We start from the raw sequence: 19996 nt of genomic DNA, 5'->3' as shown, positions 1-19996 counted from the left end.
GGTCCATAATGTACAGAAGTAGGACATCTGCATAAAGAAACACCAGATGAAATGAAAAAAATGGAATGAAAATGGCTTGTCACCAGTAGGCTTCAAATGAAGTTACTGTGAAAAGCTCCTAGTCACCACATTCCGGCACCTGTTCGGGGAGGCTGGTACGGGAATTGAACCGAGCTGCTGGCCTGCCTTAGTCTGCTTTAAAAAACAGCTCTTTAGCCCTGTGCTAAACAAGTCCCTATGATGCTCCACCCCATCCCGGCAAATACCCCTCCAATGATCAGAGCCCTTCAATGCTATAGAGGCTCTTTTACCAAGGAAAACAAAAGTGGGGAAAGAGGTCGGTCTAGTGTCCCTATCCAAGGGGAAGTAATATACTGTTTGTAGTATATATAAATGATTTGGAGGAAAATGTAACTGGTCTGATGAGTAAGTTTGCAGACGACACAAAGGTTGGTGCAATTGCGGATAGCAATGAGGACTGTCAGAGGATACAGCAGGATTTGGATCGTTTGGAGACTTGGGCGGAGAGATGGCAGATGGAGTTTAATCTGGACAAATGTGAGGTAATGCATTTTGGAAGGTCTAATACAGGTAGGGAATATACAGTGAATGGTAGAGCCCTCATGAGTATTGACAGTCAGAGAGATCTAGGAGTACAGGTCCACAGGTCACTGAAAGAGACAACACAGGTGGAGAAGGTAGTCAAGAAGGCATACGGCATGCTTGCCTTCATTGGCCAGGTTGAGTATAAAAATTGGCAAGTCATGTTGCAGTTGTATAGAACCTTAGTTAGGCCACACTTGGAGTAGTGTGTTCAATTCTGGTCGCCACACTACCAGAAGGATGTGGAGGCTTTAGAGAGGGTGCAGAAGAGATTTACCAGGATGTTGCCTGGCATGGAGGGCACTACCTATGAGGAGCGGTTGAATAAACTTGGTTAGTTCTGACTGGAACGACGGAGGTGGAGGGGTGACCCCCAGGGTAGAGGGGTCAATTACTAGGGGGCATAGGTTTAAGGTGCGAGGGGGCAAGGTTTAGAGGAGATGTACGAGGCAAGTGTTTTTACACAGAGGGTAGTGGGTGCCTGGAACTCGTTGCCGGAGGAGGTGGTGGAAACAGGGACGATAGTGACGTCTAAGGGGCATCCTGACAAATACATGAATCGAATGGTAAAAGAGGGATACGGACCCTGAAAGTGTAGAAGATTTTAGTTTAGACGGGCAGGAAGGTTGGCGCAGGCTTGGAGGGCCGAAGGGCCTGTTCCTGTGCTGTAGTTTTCTTTGTTCTTGGTTCTAAAATCAGTTGGCGCAAGTCAAGGTTGGGAGAGAGTATAAAAGAGACCTGATAAAATTCGTGCCATCCCAGTTAGGGGCATTAACGTCAACCATGGCTCCAGTGTTCACCAGGTAGCCACACACGAAACGTAATGACCATTGGGGTCGGCTATAATCGGAGAGGAGGAGAATTGAACTCTCTTATTAATTAAAATTGCCGTGCCCCCGGCCCCACCATTAAAACTGGAGTGAAAAACCCAATGCTTAGGTAACCTGGCCTGGTCCTTGACATGCAAGCAGGTTTTCAAGACGACAACATTGGAGTCTAGGCTCTCGAATGTGTGAACGCCCTCGAACGTTTTGCTGGGCCATCCGAACATTCCAAAGGAATTGGCAGTCTCCCACCACTTAATCTGGAGTCAGCCATTCCCAAAGAGAAACATCAAACAAGGGGCACTGAAAAGGTAAAGAAACCCACCCAGCCAGGTCAGATAACACGACAAAGGAGAACCAGCAGACACAATCAGCGAACTAACACGAAAACCCCTCCCTGCCTCCACCTCAATAATGCCAAACTAAAACAGTAATAAAAAAAATATCCTCTCCCAAAACCTACAGTTAACAAGACCAAAACACAACTAACTATAAGCTCACTATCACAGACTATTGTGAAGAGTTGCAGAAAACCTTCTATCTCCACTTCTGTTAACAGGTAAACTGCCAATTGGAAACTAAAACGTTATCCAGTTTACGGTGCAACATTAATGAACTAGAGATATTTTTAACCGTAATGATAAGGCAAGTTGGTCTGTTGTTGTTGCGCTACCTACTCCAAGTGGAGAGCTATATCTCTGAATTCAACATCATGCTCCCGGATACTTGCTTCAGGTGGGTTGAGGTACCCCTCTCCCCCCAGGTATATAACGGACCACTCTATCAACTGATGTAAAGGTGATTCCCCCACCCCCTCCCTCCACCTGGTATAGAAGGAGCACCCTATCAACTGATGCAACGGTGATTATGACCATGCTCACACCGTGGTCAGACTATTATTTAGCCTGTGAATCTTCGTTAATTATGCAATGCTATGGATCCTTCCATTACTTCACACCTGCTTCCCCAAGGGAAGAGAATGTAAAAACACAAAAACAATCAAACCCAACACCAGCTAATCATCCAACAGCAGAATCAACGCCAAGGTTTTCAACTATTAACTTTCCTTAAAATTAATATGCATGAGCTCAGTTCATATGCCTTACAATTGTATCCGATTCTGACAACAACTAAGAAATCATATCTGTCCCATACTCTTCTTTCTACTTACATGGCATCAACATGCCACCAACCACCAAATTGCAAGAAAGCAGCAAGGGCCAACATAATTTCGCTACACTTGCCCCCATCCCCAGCACCATTTTCCTACTGGTACCCGATGCACGGGACCACCTCTCCCCAGTTGAGGCTTCAGCAAGTCCAAGTCCTAGAAACAATTTGATAAAGCGAGAAGGACAGAATCTCACCTGGACCATCATGAGAGTTTTGCTGTCCCCACTGAGGGAGTCTTGCAGCAGGTAAGTCAGTTTGGAATTTCGGAAAGGAATATAAGGTTGTTTGGAACGCAGTGCACAGATTACATCACCAAGGGCCAACAAGGACTTGTTAATATTCTGAGCTTCCCTCAGCCGGGGTCCCTCTGCACCTGATTTACCAACACGTTCAGACCCAGCCAGGTCTACCAGGTTTAATTTACCTGGAAGAAAAGAAAGTGTGTTTTAAGGTGATGAAAAACTCACGACACATGTTCAGACAGGAAGAGGGATCAATTTGTGGCCCAGTTATCAGCTTCTAAATTCTAATTCTGTTGGACTAGATCTTCATTCGCTGATAATCAGTCCTCACATGATTGGCATCCCATCCACCACCTTCACCACTGACACACAGTGGCAGCAGGCTGTACCGTTTACAAGATGTACTGCAGCAGATCACCAAGGCTCCTTCTGGGCCAACAACATCTGCCACCTAGGAGGACAAGGGCAGCAGGTGCGTGGAAACAATCACCTGCAAGTTTCTCTCCAGGTCACACAGCATCCTGAATAGGAAGGAGATAGTCATTCCTTCACTGTTGCTGGATCAAGATCTTGTAACTCCCATCTTAACAATTGGGGTGGCATGGTAGCACAGTGGTTATCATTGATGCTTCACAGCGCCAGGGACCCGGGTTCAATTCCCGGCTTGGGTCACTGTGCGGAGTCTGCACGTTCTCCCAGTGTCTGCGTGGGTTTCCTCCGGGCGTTCTGGTTTCATCCCACAGTCCAAAGATGTGCGGGTTAGGTAGAATGGTCACGCTAAATGGCTAATGTCCAAAACATTAGGTGGGTTGTTGGGTTCGGGGATAGGGCGGAGGTGTGGCCTTACGTAGGGTGCTCTTTCATGGGCCAGTGTAGACCTGATGGGTCGAATGGTCTCCTTCTGCACTGTAAATTCTATGATAATCCTGCGAGTGTTCTGACAACACAGATTGCAGTGGTTCAAGAAGGTGACCAACTACTCAAGGTCAATTAGGAATTGATAATAATTAATGACCCACGCTTCATGAATGAATTAAAGTAGTTTGAACTGTTAGAATCTCCCTCATTATCAAGCTCCCACAGTTCTGCTATTTCCATTACATCCTTTCCTCCCAATACAGGTGACCATTGTTAGGAGTAGTCAGCAACTCGGTTATCACTGTATCAAGTGACTATCAGGATGGCAGTAGGCAAACTAGGTAAACCAGTTGTACTGCCATTTTTTTTATTGCAAGCAATTCCTTTGTTTTTTTTATTCCACCCATTTTATAAACTAAACATTACTTTAAAATTAACAAAGCTGATTGCATGGACAGAAATCAGAGAAACAGTCTCAGGGCTGATTAATGCATTTTGTGAATTAGGTAGATCAAAGCTACAGAGATGTATAATAGACTAGCTCACACTGACATGAGCAGCCTCAGTGTAATCACCTCCCTGTGTTGCACCCAGATCCTACCTGTCGTCCTGACTCCAGAGGTGAGGTTTATCCCACTAACGGAGACTATAAGCAGGGCATGAGACCGAGAGCTTCGTTCGTTCACATTTGTAAAATCTGTTGCACGATTCACACGTCCAAGTTCAAAAACCTGATGGAAGAGAGTGACAGACCTCAGTGCCTAACTTGCAAAGGTCCTGATTTCTCAAATGTATTTCCCAGGAAACAGCATCAGGTCTTCAGGCACGAAGTGGCCAGCATTCCTGGGCAATAACAGAAATGCAGTCCACACATAAAGTCATTAGGTCAAGATGACCCAGCCCTCTTACCCCCATTCTAATCTCCCACTGCAAACCTGCTCAACCCTTCTCCCCGTACACACAACAACAGACAATGAGAGGGGGGGGGGGGGGGGGGGGGGGGGGAGAATTCTCACCTTATTGATGTCATCCACACTTTGAACCCTGATCTGAATCAGACCTGGGACATAGAGCTGGCCACTGCCATCAGGGCTCAGCTTTATCTCCAGCTTCTCATTGGGGTCTTTCGCCAACAAGTTCCTGCAAAGTAAACAAGAGGTTGGGTCTTGTGGCCTCAGCAACAGGACCACCATCATCTATGATTCCAACTGCCTCAGCACCAGACGTACAACCACAAGAAGGAGAAGACAACATCAACAGCCACAGAGCAGTACCAAACACCAGACAGCGGGGAGACTGTGGGTTCAGCAGTTACATGGAACCCCGTGCTCAGAAAAGTGGAATTTAAAAATAATTGTTTGAGGGAATCCAAGGCTTCATTTGCAAATAGACATTAGAAAATAATTAAGGGAGGGGAAGAGAATTGCAAACACCAATGACCTTCAGAAGAATTTCCTCCTCATCTCTGTCTTAAATGGGAGACCCCTTATTTTTAAGCAGCCCTCTTGTTCTAGACTCTCTCAGGAGGGGAAACATCCTATCAGCATCTACCCTGCCATATAAGATCAGAATCTTATATGGTTCAATAAGGTCACATTCTCCTATTCGATGGGTATAGGCCCAACATGTTCCACTTTTCCTCACAAGACAACCTCTCCACCCCAGGAATCAGCCTAGTGAACTTTCTCTGCGTAGAGTGGAGCTATTAAATCAAACCTCGGCAGCTGCAACCTGAAAACTCTGATCTGAATGCGCTACCAGTGAGGAAGGGTGAAGAGCCCCAAGAGAACGTCCATCATCAAATAGCCAAAGTGCTCGGTCTGGCTCAGAATCTATATACTTACACAAAAGTCCAGGAGATGTCATCACAAAGGCGGCAGCTTGGTTTAGGTTATATTTTGGAAGGCATCCATTCAATGTTCATTTACTTTCAAGAGCAAAGACTATTTTTAATAATAATAATCTTTATTGTCACAAGTAGGCTTACGTTAACACTGCAATGAAGTTACTGTGAAAATCCCCTGGTCGCTACATTCCAATGCCTGTTTGGGTTCACAGAGGGAGAATTCAGAATATCCAAATTACCCAATAGCACGTCTTTTGGGACTTGTGGGAGTAAACCGGAGCACCCGGAGGAAACCCACGCAGACACAGGGAGAACGTGCAGACTCCGCCCAGACAGTGATCCAAGCCGGGAATCGAACCTGGGACCCTGGCGCAGTAAAGCCATAGTGCTAACCACTATGCTACCCGTATTTAATTGATGGTTTGCGTTATTATCTGGTCCCCTTCTTTGTACAGAAATTCAACTGCAATTTTTGCTTCATTGTAAGAAAATGTTTTGTCATTAAAAGAATCGAGGAAAAATGCCATTTCCTTTAAACTGTTCAACAGATAAATTGTAGTGAAATTGTTATATTTACTGTTTTGGATATTACACTGGATTCCCTTTTCTCAACACTTCATTGTCAAAGGTGATCAAAAAGAACCTTCAACTATTTGACCAAAGCACCAGCTCTGCACCAACTCGAGCACCTCAGGAAACCTTGCATCTCATGCTAACTTGCAGAAGAGTATCTGATGAGACTTAGCTTTATTCCACACACAACCTACATGGCACCTGGGTCTTTACATTAAAAAAAACGAGATAATTTTGATGGCTCCAAACACTACTTTTGAAAATTGTTCACATTTGATCGTTAATGTGCTGTGTTGATTTCAGGAAGTATTGACCACATCTTCGCTGATATGGAGCTGAATGGCCTCACAACCAGGTCAATATTGAAACAGGTTGCGTCACTGGAGGGAAACAGTTGGTTACGTACAACAAAGGTATCTGCTAACAAGCAAACAGAAATGCAGAAGCAGCGACGGATCAACTACAACCCATTCTTTTAAATTCCATGATTAGCCCATGCCAACCCTGGCAGGGATCCAGACCCGGATTTATCACCTTCAGGCATCGACAGCGAAGAAGTTTGCTGAAATTTGAAGATCAAAGGTCAACGCAGCTGCAGGAGAGGGTTGAAGTAGAAAGAACTAGGGAAGATAAGAGTGGAGAAATGCTCACCTTTTAGGCTGAAGAAAGCAGGAGAGTTGGACCAGTTCCCAGGGAAATTAAACTGGTCGGACTGGGCTCCCTCAGACCAGTGCAGAGAAAAGCACCTTTTAGATATGGGATGAAGCCATAAAGACTAAGAATGCGCCAGGTTTGGGGATTGTTCTCTTTGGCGTCACCTGATCTGGGCAGTCATGGGAGTTGTGTTCAAGTATATCTGGGGCTTGGTGGGAGGGGACATGACTGCAGGGAATCCTGCCCCTCAAAGAACACCCACCCATACCCTGACTGAAAAGTTGATGTTTGCATTGACAACACTGGGCTTCCCAAGGTGAACAAATCTCTTGCAACAATTACCTAGATCCTAACATGGAGAAAGATGGTTAACCTCCTGTAGAGAGGAGAAAAGACATGAGAAGAATTTCTCTTGAGTCACTAAAGGGTTCAGTTGGTGCAGATCCTGGAGCAATACCAAAAGAAAATAATGCTCTGCCAGAACACTAGGGGCTTACCCCCATTTAGTGTGATCATGTTACATCAATTTTCATCGCCTGCACTCGAACTTTCAACTGGTACGGAGGGAGTTGGGATTGTGCAACAAAGGACGACCAAGAAATCCAGTGACCCAAGCTTCCAGTCACTGTGGCTGCAGCTACAGATGGGTCTTCAAAATAGCAAGTGAAGGAAATGGAGGTTAAAGTAGCCTCCTGAGGACAGCAAGGAATAGACACAGAGGATGCAGCTAAACAGTTTGGAAAAACTGAATTGGAAAGACCCACAGTTTTTCTTTTAAGCTCTACAGCCATGCTAAAGCGTTGTACCAATCACCACCCATGCACCTCCCACCAGAGTGCAAGTATTAGTAACCTCATAGTTAGATCCTCAATCTTCTGGGGGTCAGACCCCAGCAGGTCTCTATAAAAAGAGAAAATACTACTATTAGCAGCCACATTCATAGATTATCCCTGAATTGTAATGCGTCAACACGTGGTAAGCAGTTCTCCATTGTGCGGTAGTGCCCGAAACTGCTGGAGTCCAAACAGTGTTCAGGTGCACGTACCTGAGGGTTTCGTTGTAGATCTCCGCCATGCTGACAGTGATGGTCAGGTCCCAGTCTGTCGACCTCTCCGCCACTTCACCAAACAAGAGCCGCAGAGCCCGCTGGTTAATTCCAGGGTCTTCCGGTGAACCCTGCGGAAATGAAGGTTGCACATCAATATTAAATGTGTACGGGCACCTGGCAGGGAAAAGATACATCTACCCAACCTCACAGATTGGGTGGAATTTACTGACAAGACAGGAAAGTACAGAAAGAGGAAATCCCACGATCAAGCAGAAAACCTAGATTTTATACAAAATTTACATTCCGGTATGAAACATGGACACTGTTGAGCAGGACAACATTAGACACCCTGGAGCAAAGACTGCTGTTCAGAACTCGGATTATTCCAGCGTTCTTGTTAGCGAAAGGGCTTCAAAAGGGTCTCACTAAACAAGAGCCGCAGAGCCCGCTGGTTAATTCCAGGGTCATTTGAAGAGGCACCTGAAAATAGCAGGCTCCTTCCAGAAGTATAACCGAGACCAAAGAAGCCAATTAGCAAGCTCAGATTTGTGCTAGTTCCAGAGTTATTGATCCCCAAGAGTTGGTGCACCTTGCCAGGGAAGTTATAGTTGGTCATGAAGCCATGGGATATCCTCGTCCGTCACATCAGCTAATGTAACATTGCAATGTTTGGAAAGTGTTTATGCAAACAGAATTGGAAAAGCAGGCCAGTTTAAAAGAAGCATTTATCAAGAAACCACGAGACTGTCATTAACAACGTTACCTCCATAGTATATGTCTTGCCAGAACCAGTCTGTCCGTACGCAAATATGCAGACATTGTAACCATCAATACAAGATGTGATAAGGGCCTGGACCTCTTGGAATATCTGAGGGTTAAAATAACAAGACAAAAGGAATATTTAGGGTTCTGACAGTAGCTCAAAGGTTTTACAAGATCCAAGTCTGGATGTTCATCTACTCAACCTTCATAACAAAGCTGAGTTGCAAGTTTACTTTCCTCATTAAAATAAAAGCAAAATACGGCAGCTGGTGAGGAAGAGGATTCTTTCTCCCTCCACAGGTGCTGCCAGACCTGTTGAGTCTTTCCAGATTTTCTGTTTTCCTTACTTTTCCCACCCGCTGGCCTGAGATGCAAACCTACATTTGAGGATTGAGAGAAGAACCTCAATTGACTTGCACGAGTTGGACACCAACTCACAAAGGCAGGATGAGCCCAAACAATGTGAATTTTCAGCAAAGTCCAGACTATTGGAGAGGAAATTGAATACATCCAAAGCAGCTGATCCAGGAAGCAAAAACTGAGCCAACACAAATGCCACCCACTCAGCGAGAGACTGGGCAGTGTTTGGGAGAGTTGGGATCTTTAACTGGTTTGAATGGTTCATTTTAACCAGCACTTTCTACTCAAAACCATTCATGATCTTACTACTGTGTAAAATCAGTCCATGCAAAGACTCGCATTTACGGTGCATCTCACTACTGTCAGAAATACCAAGAGGATTTTCTTAAAAATTCGATCATGGGATGTGGGCGTCGCTGGCTGGACTAGCATTTGTTGCACAACCCTAATTGCCCTCGAACAGAGTAGCTGGCTAGGCCATTTCAGAGGATGTTTAAGATAAAACCACATTGTTGTGGATCCGGAGTCACATGTAGGCTAGACAGGCAAGGATGGCATATTTTCCTCCCCAAATGAATTACTTTACCCACTGTTGCATCAGCAAATGCGGTAGCTATTTTACATAAAGCAAGATTTCACAATACAGCATTGAGAAGTTTTGGAGGAATGTCAATCATGATTCTTCAGTGGAGGAATTACAATTGTCCTGACAAAACTACATTTTACAGGAGTCAAGATCAAGCATGAAAAGATCCACACAACTGCCTAAATAAATAGATTATTGACACTAAACACCCAAGAAACTTGAGCTATTTTGCCACAGAAAAGTAACAGTAAACAGGGAGTGGCCCAGAGGAAACAATGTCGCACAGCGCATAGGGTATCATTTTACATGCCCTTGATTCTCAGGGGAGAAACTGATAAAAATAAGTTCATACTAGATAGTGGATCGGAGCTATAAAAAAAAACTATCCGAAAAAATTAAGGAACTGAAGTTTTCTTCACATCAATAATTCTACATTGGCTTAGAAATAAAGACCAATTAATCGTATCACGTGAATAACATGATGGTAGAAAGTCAACTAGCTGAACCTTGGTTGTTTCTCATCTCAATTCCTATAACCTGGCCTCTTTTCTTATTACTTAGCTCTTTTACTAACCAAAACGCTTACAGCCTAGCACAAGATTCCTGAATCACAGGTCAGTCCTCAAGATCCAATCACTTACATCTGCCTGCACTGCATGTGGTTGGAAGACTTTATCCAGCTCGAACATGGACATTTTGCCACGGTGTGACACATACAGAACTGAATCGTCATCACGGTCGAAGGAAATTATATTTCTGGTTTCAAGCCCAGTGCCATCATCCTGGTTTACAGGCCGAATCCTGCACAACACACGGATATTACCTGAAGAAAGAGCAGGAAGGTGTCAAAGGAATGGATTAAGAGGTGTCCAGGGAGTAAAGTCAGCTCTTAACAACAGTCTACCTTCCCTATAGCAGTACTGCAGGCCCATCAATGCTAGATTCAGACAGATGGTCTCCTACCCACAGTAATTATACAATAAGCAGCATGGTGGCACAGTGGTTAGCACTACTGCCTCAGTGCCAGGGACCCAGGTTGAATTCCGACCATGGGTGGTTTTTCTATGTGGAGTTTGTACATTCTCCCAGTGTCTGAGTGAGTTGCCATCGGGTGCTCCGATTTCTTCCCACAGTCCAAAGATGTGCAGATAGGGTGGATTGACCAGGGTAAAATGCCTCTTAGTGTCCAACAAAAGGGTAGGTGGGCCTGGGTGGGGTGCACCTTCGGAGGGTCTGTGCAGACCCAATGGGCTGAATGGCCTCCTTTTGCACTGTAGCATCCTGTGATTCTGTGAAGAGCTGATGAACGAAGAGCACCGAGTACCTTTGAGAATGGACTCACCTCGCAGCCGTACCAACTCATTGTGGCACTTCTTCCGTAGCTGCATCTCTCGCTTGTATTTGCGCATCAGATCCTGATTTGTTTTCTGCGCTTCCTCCACTGCCTGGTAGATCTAGAAAGAAAAGGAAGCAAATACTTGTATTTATTTAGTGCCTTTCGTAACCTCAGGATGCTCCAAAGTGTTTTACAGCTGAAGTGAAGTCAATGTTGTAGTGCAGGAAACATGGCAGCCTATCGGTACACAAAGGTAAGTTAACACAATCTCCTTTGCCAAGTAGTGTGACCTTATAAAAGTATGGCCGATACACTAGGTTACCAGCACGGCAGGTAGACCATAAAGATGGTCAGTCCGAGGGCAGCATGTGGCGCAGTGGTTAGCACTGGGACTGCGGCGCTGAGGACCCAGGTTCAAATCCCGACCTTGGGTCACTCTCCGTGTGGAGTTTGCACATTCTCCCCATGTCTGCATGGGTTTCACCCCCACAACCAAAGATGTGCAGGTTAGGTGGATTGGCCACACTAAATTGTCCCTTAATTGGAAAAAAAAATTGGGTACTCTAAAATTTTTTTTAAAAGATGGTCAGTCCTTTATCATTCTCAGGCTGCACTGACCATCAGCAAATGAGCCTCCTGTAATCTCACGCTATGGTGACACACCCACATCCCCTCCTTCACGAATGTTGCAATATTTTGAAGGAAAGCAGTTCACCTCTCTCTTTGTCTGGTTGACAGCATCCTGCAGCAAACATGGAAAATCCCGGACGTGATTTTTTAAGCAGTTGTAATCGCTGGTCAGCGTTTTCAGGGCAGGCTGAATGGAGAGGAGGTTCATTCGAACACCTGCAGGGTAAGGTGACAAGTTCAACACAGTGGAAAGTCCCTCAGCTTTCCCCACAGTCCAGCATCGACTTACATCAGGTTGACCTCACAATGGGACTTCACTCACTACCTCCCTGATGTGCTCCAACTCCAATTTGACCCTGCTTTGCAGACATTCCTACAAAGATCTCACACACAGCAGATAGGCTAAGGCGTGTTACACTCATTACTATTCATATTTTGCTCACAGATCCCAGTAAATGCCTACGCTTTGTGCCATCCTAGAACGGCCTCTTCTGCATCACCTACCATTAAGATTCTCATGCACTGTTTTCATTTCAGTTCGGGCTTGCAGGAAGACCTCCTCAATGGCCTGGTTCTTCTCATCCTCCATTGCTTGGAATGCCTCCAGCATCTCCCCACGTGTCCGCTCAAGTTCTGCTTCATACATCATGATCTGCAGTTTAGAGCAAGTGTCATTGCCAGGGAATAGGCCTAGAACCTTCCACACAATGCAATAGTACAGAGAGTGCATCGAACATGCAAGTGAATTCGAAGGTAATAGACACGGTATAACTGAGTTAGCGTTTACTCTACTTGAGAGATAAGCAAGATATTCAAGTAAGTTGCCACATTGTTGGCTATAGTTCAAGAATAGCCACATCAGTATCTGAAGTAACAATAGATAGCCAATTTTTGCTATTGGAACAGGAAAGATGATGATGTCCTGGACTTACCTGAGCTTGGAGTTGGGCTGATGTTCTCCAGGAGTCCTGAAGCTGTTGTTCTTGCTCAGCCAGCAGCCGCCTCTGGATAACAATCTGCTCCTGAAGGTAATGATTCCTGCCCTGGGATTCTTCCAAATCCTGCTTTGTCCTGGGCGACTCGACTTCCACTTTTTTGGTAACATACTGCATGGTTTAAAAATAGGGTTCATGAATTATCTTCACAGGGAGGCAAGGTGGCGCAGTGGTTAGCACTGCTGCCTACTGCACTGAGGTCCCAGGTTCGATCCCGGCTCTGGGTCACCGTCTGTGTGGAGTTTGCACATTCTCCCCGTGTCTGCATGGGTTTCACCCCACAACCCAAAGATGTGCAGAGTAGGTGGATTGGCCATGCTAAATTGCCCCTTAATTGGAAAAAAATAATTGGGAACTCTAAATTTATATATTAAAAAAAATGAATTATCTTCACCAAACCTAGACCCTCAAGGCCAAAACATTTACATCGCCGCATCCAGCCAGTCAACACAGACATGGAAGCCTGGAGCAGAGTACAGGGCATCGCCAATCTCTGGGTAGGCAGGGGATTTTCAGCCACAAATGGATCATGCACATTATTGAAATGGTGAAGATGTAAAATTAATACAAGGCCCTCCTTACGTGATAGGATAAACATAACAGCAGTTGAGATTAATGGGAGGTGGCAAAGAGTGTGATGGAAGATGAAACATCTGCAGGATGTGTCACTAGTTCACAGTCATATGCTAAAGGTCAGAGCTTGACCCAATCACATTGTGATCATATCAGCTTGTAGCAACAAGAGGTATTAGAAGGCTGGCAACTTATTGAAAGTTGGGGAAAGTTGCTGAGGCAGAGGTAATAAAGTAATATTGGATAGAGCTACGCCTTCACGAGCAATAACAATTAAATAAAGAAAAAATAAACACCACCCAATAGCCTTAGGGTTTGTGAGGCAAAATGGTATGTTGAGAGTCAGACACCTCCCAAGAGTCATGTTTAGACAAAGCCAGACACCGTTCGCTGCTTCCTCCCATTTCCCCTTATTGAAAAACCCTTTGACAGAGCTCATTGCCTACAGAAGGTGGTACAAACCCTAGAACATAAGAGAAGCTTCAGTGTCCACCAGGGTGGTGGAAAACTCAGGGGTACAGACATCCTGGAGGCATGTTTGCTGCTCAGTGGTAGAACCATGTCTGGAGTCAGAGGTTTGTGGGTTCAAGTCCCACTGCACAGACTTGAACAGGCCTACACTCCAGTGTAAGCACTGGGAGAATGCTGCACTGTCAGAGGTACAGAAGAGAAGTTACATTGAGGGCCTATATGCCAACACAGGTGAACATATGGCACTATTTTAGGGAGGAACAGTGGAGTTTTCTCTGGTGACTGATACAGTATTTATCCTTTCATTCCTAAAACTGGTTATCTTGTCATTGACAAATGGGCTGCTTTGCTTCCTACATTACAACAGTTCAATAGAACAAAATGCAATAAATTTATTTGGGATGTCCTGACGTTGTTAATGGCTTTATTCAAATGCAACTTCATTATATTTTAATCTCTTTCTAGAAAACCTGGGCATAATCCTAGTTTTAGAAACACTCACTCCTGTTTCGGATTGAAATTTGCACAACGCAATATGCACAAAGACAATAATGTCATCAAAACACACCCATAAACCAAACTCCCTCTTTGCCAGTTCCAAACACTCGGTGAGAAGTTCAAATGCCGCCATGAGTTCAATGCTATAGATATTAAAATGCCATTCTTGCATGCATACAAGGGACTCTGACGCACAGTCACTTCCCTCAACACCAACAGGACGCAGCCTGAGGAAGGTGACTTGCAGGAAATGTGTGAGGCCAGGTGGCGATAAATGAAGTTATCAACACTGTCCTTATCCCAGCCTCCAGTCCACAGACAGTGTGCGCGAAGCTTTCCCAAACCTGCATTAACACTGAATTAATGGGCAGCATTGCCACAGCCAGCTGAGGTTCATGTCCCTTCAGCCAGTTTGGGTGCTGCTGTGGGTCCGATGCGGGGAGTGTTCGCCCTAGAGTTGTGGTGTTAACAAATTCAGTCTTTTAAAAATGAAAAAGAAATACAGAGCCAAGTGTGAAGCAGAAATCAGAGTCACCCATAGATATAAAGTCCAGCGAGAAGCAAACACATGCACCACAAAATTATTTTCCGGATCTTAACACACACATATTCAATGTTGCTTCAGCTAATGTTTTGTGTACTTTAAAATATTAGAGGCTAACAATCTCCAACCCAACCTCCTCCATATCCATAACATAAAGTCTGATGCTCTAATCCAATGGCTCCACTTCCTCGAGGAGCTTGTTTTGGAAGCACAATTACTTTTACCTTAACTGATGATGTGGGCTGCTTGGCCAGGGCTAGATGGCAATCCCTAATCCGTTTATTCAGCCTTTCCTCCCTTTCAGTCTTATCCTGAAGGACATCTTGGAGATGCTGCTGCAGTTTGGCCAGGAGCTGCGTCTTCTCTCCCAGCTCCAGCTGCAGATCAGTTGTTTGCTCTCGCAACTGTGCATTTTCCTGCAACAGGGATTAGAACACAGGATATCTTTGAACTCTCAACACCAAAGAAAAACCTGCCGCACGTCCCTCAGAAACATTAAGCTTTCTTCCTCCTTCATTTGCCATTGGGATTGTGACACATTTCTATATTTTCTGATTTTAGATACGTTTGCAATGAATCCACTGATACCAACAGTGAAAACAGGTGCCAATAACTAGCCAGAAAGGTCAGATGTGTTAGTAGCAATAGATTGAAGTACAGTCGCTTCATTGTTAACACAGAGTATGGGGAAATGCTCATTATATTTTACTTGGGTGTGACTGCCAAGACTAAGATCAATGATCTACTGGTTGCAGCCTCCAATGCATCTGATCCTCATCTCTGCTTTCATTGTATCTTTGTAAATCTTTAGCTCAGAGGCCGGTGGATATTCATTTGAGTGCATTCAAGACAGGGACTGATTTGGGCAGTAAGGACCTCAAGGGGAAGAAAGTGGAGTTAAGGTAAAAGTTCGGCCGTGATCTTATTAAATGGCGGAGCAGGCTCAGGGAGCCAAATGGCCCACTCCAGCTCCTATTTTATATATTCTTGTGTGCGAGGCTCCACACTGATCAAGCTTTCCATTATCGATACAGGCCAAGCCTTTCCCCTTGTTCCAATATAAACAGTCAACCTACTCCTCCAGCCTCCCTACTAGTGAAGTTCGACCCTCATTTGCTTATCTCTAACTTTCCATTAATACATTTACACAATGGCAGAGAGTTCCACATTCTTGCCATTGTTTGGGTCCAGCAGTTTCTTCTGAATTCCCCAATGGATTTCCTTATGACTATCCAAGGGCAGGGGCTGTTTAGCACAACGCTAAATTGCTGGCTTTGAAAGCAGACCAAGCAGGCCAGCAGCACGGTTCGATTCCCGTAACAGCCTCCCCGAACAGGCGCCGGAATGTGGCGACTAGGGGCTTTTCACAGTAACTTCATTTGAAGCCTACTCGTGACAATAAGCGATTTTCATTTTCATTTCATTCAATGGCCTCAAGTTAAGCTCTTCCCCACACGTGGAAACACTCTGCATTCAGTTTATTCACTCAAGAACACTACACCGATAGATCTGTTGCTTCGTGAACACCAATCGCAAAAGTCCCCAGGTTTGATTTATAGTCTCCAGTGATGCAGGTGATACGACTAGCTTCCACAACCAGACTTTTGGTTGGATGAGAAACAAAAATTGCCTGTGTTTCTGCTCATCAACAACCCCTGCCAGTGAATGCAAGTATAGGTGATAGCAGAATCAGATTCCACTTTGCATCTCTAGACCCACACAAGAGCACATGGCACCAACGAACGGTAGCCCAGTGAGAAATAAACAATGGCAGGAGACAAAATCCTTTCCTTCAGATTTCCAGTCTTTGGGCTTGGAAACAGAAACTCTGCTGCTGATCTCATTCTGAATTCAGCAATCAGGGGCTTGGCAGAACTGAATGGTGATAGAGGCTACAGATCACAGTGTTCAATGTTCCTGGGAAGTGAACCAATGTTCTTGAACATAAGACACAAGAGGTGGATTACACTATGTAGCAGTGTGAGGTTGCCATGGAATTTGTAAATTAGACTTGTCCTGGGAATCTGCACAATTCACCCTCCAATTCTCCTCAAGCCTCATCTATGTACTTTCAACATTCCTAATCCTTTAACACAAACCCACTTATGGCCCCAAAACTAACAATGATGCTGTAGCTGTTCGTAGCCTCTCCTGCTTTTTCCAAATAGTTCAGCAGAATATCAATTTCATTAACAATTGAAAAATAACATAAAACAATAAGGATTACTCTCAAATTAACAATCGGACATTATTTAAATCTTATAGGAATGTCTTTGTCAAGCACCCTGCTAAGATTAGACCATTCTGGCTTCTACACATTTTGTTCTGTCATTACTGATAGATTGGTTGTTCTATAAGACCTACTTTAATATTACTGCAGCAGCCACATAGACCGAGGCGAGACAAGAGGATAGGCCACTATAATATTGGAGAATTGAAAACCAGTGTTAAAACACCCTGGGCTAGTGCAGAGTCAATTCGAGCCCCACAGACCCCAGAGTCCCAACACAAGTCTATTAACCAATAATTTGTATATAGTTAGAGATCTTTGACCCTTGACTGCTCCAATGACTTATATGCACCAGATTTGTAGTGAAACACAAATTTTTTTTTTATTTTTTTTATTTTTTTTTATAAATTTAGATTATCCAATTATTTTTTCCAATTAATGGGGCAATTTAATGTGGCCAATCCACCTACTCTGCACATTTTTGGGTTGTGAGGGCGAAACCCACGCAGACACGGGGAGAATGTGCAAACTCCACACGGACAGTGACCCAGGGTCGGGATTCGAACCTGGGACCTCAGCGCCGTGAGGCAGCTGTGCTAACCACTAGGCCACCGTGCTGCCCTTGAAACACAAAATTGATGTTTATTTGTAACATCAGTAGAGATTAGACATGCAATGATCATAGAGTACCGGCCAGCTAATCTATTACCCCCTGCCCCTTTTCCTGTCCCACTACAACCTAAACACACACAAGGGGACGGGAAAGGGATAAAATGATAGGGATTAAAATGAAAAGAGAGATAGATGAGTGTCCTTGTTGCTGATATCAAAGTCATTGTAGCCGACTATCTTCCCAGGACGCAGAGTGTTGAAACCACAAGTTAGTTTGGATCTTCTAGCTTATTCAATCAGAACTCGCAGGCTGTAAGAAATCCTCTGGGGAATCACTTTCACTTTTATTAACCCAAGGTTTAAACCAAAAGAACAGCTCCAGACCTGTGTAATTCTCATTTGTTGCCTGCTTTCCCAGAATATCTAACTACCTTTCCATGATAAGAAGAATTCCTCATTTGAGATTTTTTAAAAGGTTTTTAAGCCACTGGCCTGGCTGTAGCAGATGCTGAACTGAACAACCTTGCAGGTGAATCTGACTGTAGAAAGAGATTTACCTCCTTTCAGGGAGAGAGAGAAAACTCAAAAACCTTCTTCAGCTCTGTCCAAAACGAAACTAACTTGGAAAAAAACAGTCTCAGAGAAAAAGAACATTCCAGAGAAGACACTACCAATCAACATCGAGAGTCAGATAAGACCCAGGAAAATAAAACGGCTTATTGGCTGCCAGTTAAGTCGGTTAAAAGGTGTCATCACTAAGGCCAGACAAAGCAGCACATCCCACTGGGGGTTTCTTGAGGCCAGACTAAATACCGTATCTGGCCAGGGGTTTCTTGTCTTTAAAATTAAAGGTGAAATCCATCTTAAAGGTATAGGTTCCAGTGATTGTCCAGACACAAAAGTTATAAAAGCCAAAATAATAGAAAATAAAGGGAACACACAGGAGAAACCAGGTTTAAACAGGAGGATCCCTACAACAGAAGTCATGATAAATCTGTATCAAGCCTTGGTTCGACCAGGTTCTATTACCATATTATAAAAAGGACATCTGGAGAGGGTGCAGAGATGATTTACAAGAGTGATAACAGAAATACAGATGGGCATACAGATCAGGAAAGGATTAACATGCTGGGTCTCTCTTTGGCCAAGGGGTGACCTAATTGGAGGTGTTTAAAATGAAGAAAGGTTTTGATAAACTGAATGCAGAGTGTTTCCACGTGTGGGGAAGAGCATAACTTGAGGCCATCGGATAGTCATAAGGAAATCCATTGGGGAATTCAGAAGAAACTGCTGGATCCAAACAATGGCAAGAATGTGGAACTCACTGCCATTGTGTAGCTGTATTAATGGAAAGTTAGAGATAAGCAAACGAGGGTGAAAGGAACAGAAGGTCACGATGATAGCTTTAGATGAGGAAAGAAAGGAGATTTGAGTGTAGTATAAACACGAGCATGGGCTAAATGGCCAGTTTTTGTGCTGTATATTGTATCCAATCTTCTTTTTAAGGCAATATATAGGTGTCACCTGCAACTGGAGAATAAATAAAGGAACCCACAATATTTCTCCACTAGATTTGTATGATGTACAGTGAAAGAGAGCAGGGTGAGTGTATCTGTCCTCACTATTCCCTTCATAACTTTCCTTACAGTAATGGCAAGGTACCCTTACCACATGGGCTCAAGCAGCTGAAGGCAGTTCCTCACTACCACAAGTGAAGCTACAGATGGCGAATAGATGTCAGCTTTTCCAGCAACATTCACATCTTGACAATGAATTTAACATAATTGTCTCCATTGCACTCAACATATTCCAAGTGATCAAATTTAAAAAGAGCTCTGTGCCCTGTACCCAACAGGTTCACTGGAGATATAGCAGCACCCAGCTTGGTGTTCATCTTTTAAACTGGAGGTCAGCTGTGGTTCACTGACGGCATCTACGTTTCTATCCCAGTATCAGAGATGTGGACTTTAAAATAAGATGGTAAGTCAAGAATCCGTCTGCCCTCTCAGTAAAACATTCCAAGGCACTATTCAAAGTACAGGGGGAGCCCTCCCCAGGGTCTCAGATAATGTTTATCCCTCGCCCAGCATCACTCAAGAAAATAAATCGGCCCATTATCAGATTCTGGCCTTTTTGCAGGTCTGTGCGGTGCGTCATTTCCTACAGCAATGCCCGCATTTCAAAATAACTCTCAACTGTGAAGCAATTTTGGGCATGCTAGGATCATGAAAGGTGCTATATAAATGCAGGATTGCTCTTACCTTGCTGTGCTGACAGTCAGTGCATCCAGACAGAGAGAGCCGGAGCTGCTGCAGCTGAAGCTGGCAGCCATTTAATTCTTGCTTCAGTCGATCATTCTCCAAGACCAGTATTTCTAAATGTTTCTCCAGGTCGGTTGTGCCCTGCCATAGAGACAGACAGACAATGAGTTTCTATTACCAATGGGTAGGCAAGCTCAGGAATACGAGATTGTAACAAGTGTCTGCTCATGGTACCAAGACAGGAGTCTCACCAGCTCAGAGCACAGCCTGTTCAGTTCCTGCGCCTGGTCAGAGAGTTTCGGTTCCACCCCCTCGAG

General features: G+C 44.4%; 1 protein-coding gene across 5 annotated transcripts in view; it reads right to left on the bottom strand.

Annotated features, from left to right (window-relative positions):
- Positions 1 to 19996, bottom strand: part of kifc3 (kinesin family member C3) — a 72565-nt gene that overhangs the window by 12768 nt on the left and 39801 nt on the right. For 3 of the 5 annotated variants that reach the window (XM_038807008.1, XM_038807009.1, XM_038807012.1), the window contains exons 3-16: positions 19931 to 19996; positions 19680 to 19820; positions 14801 to 14992; positions 12428 to 12601; positions 12000 to 12147; positions 11581 to 11711; positions 10872 to 10983; positions 10171 to 10352; positions 8585 to 8689; positions 7819 to 7949; positions 7626 to 7673; positions 4717 to 4840; positions 4302 to 4431; positions 2795 to 3024 (exon numbers count right to left, since the gene is read on the bottom strand). In XM_038807008.1, the coding sequence (XP_038662936.1) occupies positions 2795 to 3024; positions 4302 to 4431; positions 4717 to 4840; positions 7626 to 7673; positions 7819 to 7949; positions 8585 to 8689; positions 10171 to 10352; positions 10872 to 10983; positions 11581 to 11711; positions 12000 to 12147; positions 12428 to 12601; positions 14801 to 14992; positions 19680 to 19820; positions 19931 to 19996 (1914 nt within the window). The remainder of the gene's footprint in view (positions 1 to 2794; positions 3025 to 4301; positions 4432 to 4716; positions 4841 to 7625; positions 7674 to 7818; positions 7950 to 8584; positions 8690 to 10170; positions 10353 to 10871; positions 10984 to 11580; positions 11712 to 11999; positions 12148 to 12427; positions 12602 to 14800; positions 14993 to 19679; positions 19821 to 19930) is intronic. The other 2 variants (XM_038807010.1, XM_038807011.1) reach the window with 2 other exon arrangements.

The sequence above is a fragment of the Scyliorhinus canicula genome, chromosome 9, assembly GCF_902713615.1.
Source record: "Scyliorhinus canicula chromosome 9, sScyCan1.1, whole genome shotgun sequence".
In the NCBI taxonomy this organism is placed as follows: Eukaryota; Metazoa; Chordata; class Chondrichthyes; order Carcharhiniformes; family Scyliorhinidae; genus Scyliorhinus; species Scyliorhinus canicula.
The sequence above is the reverse complement of the archived record's forward strand: the minus strand, read 5'-3'. Positions and strand labels throughout refer to the sequence as shown.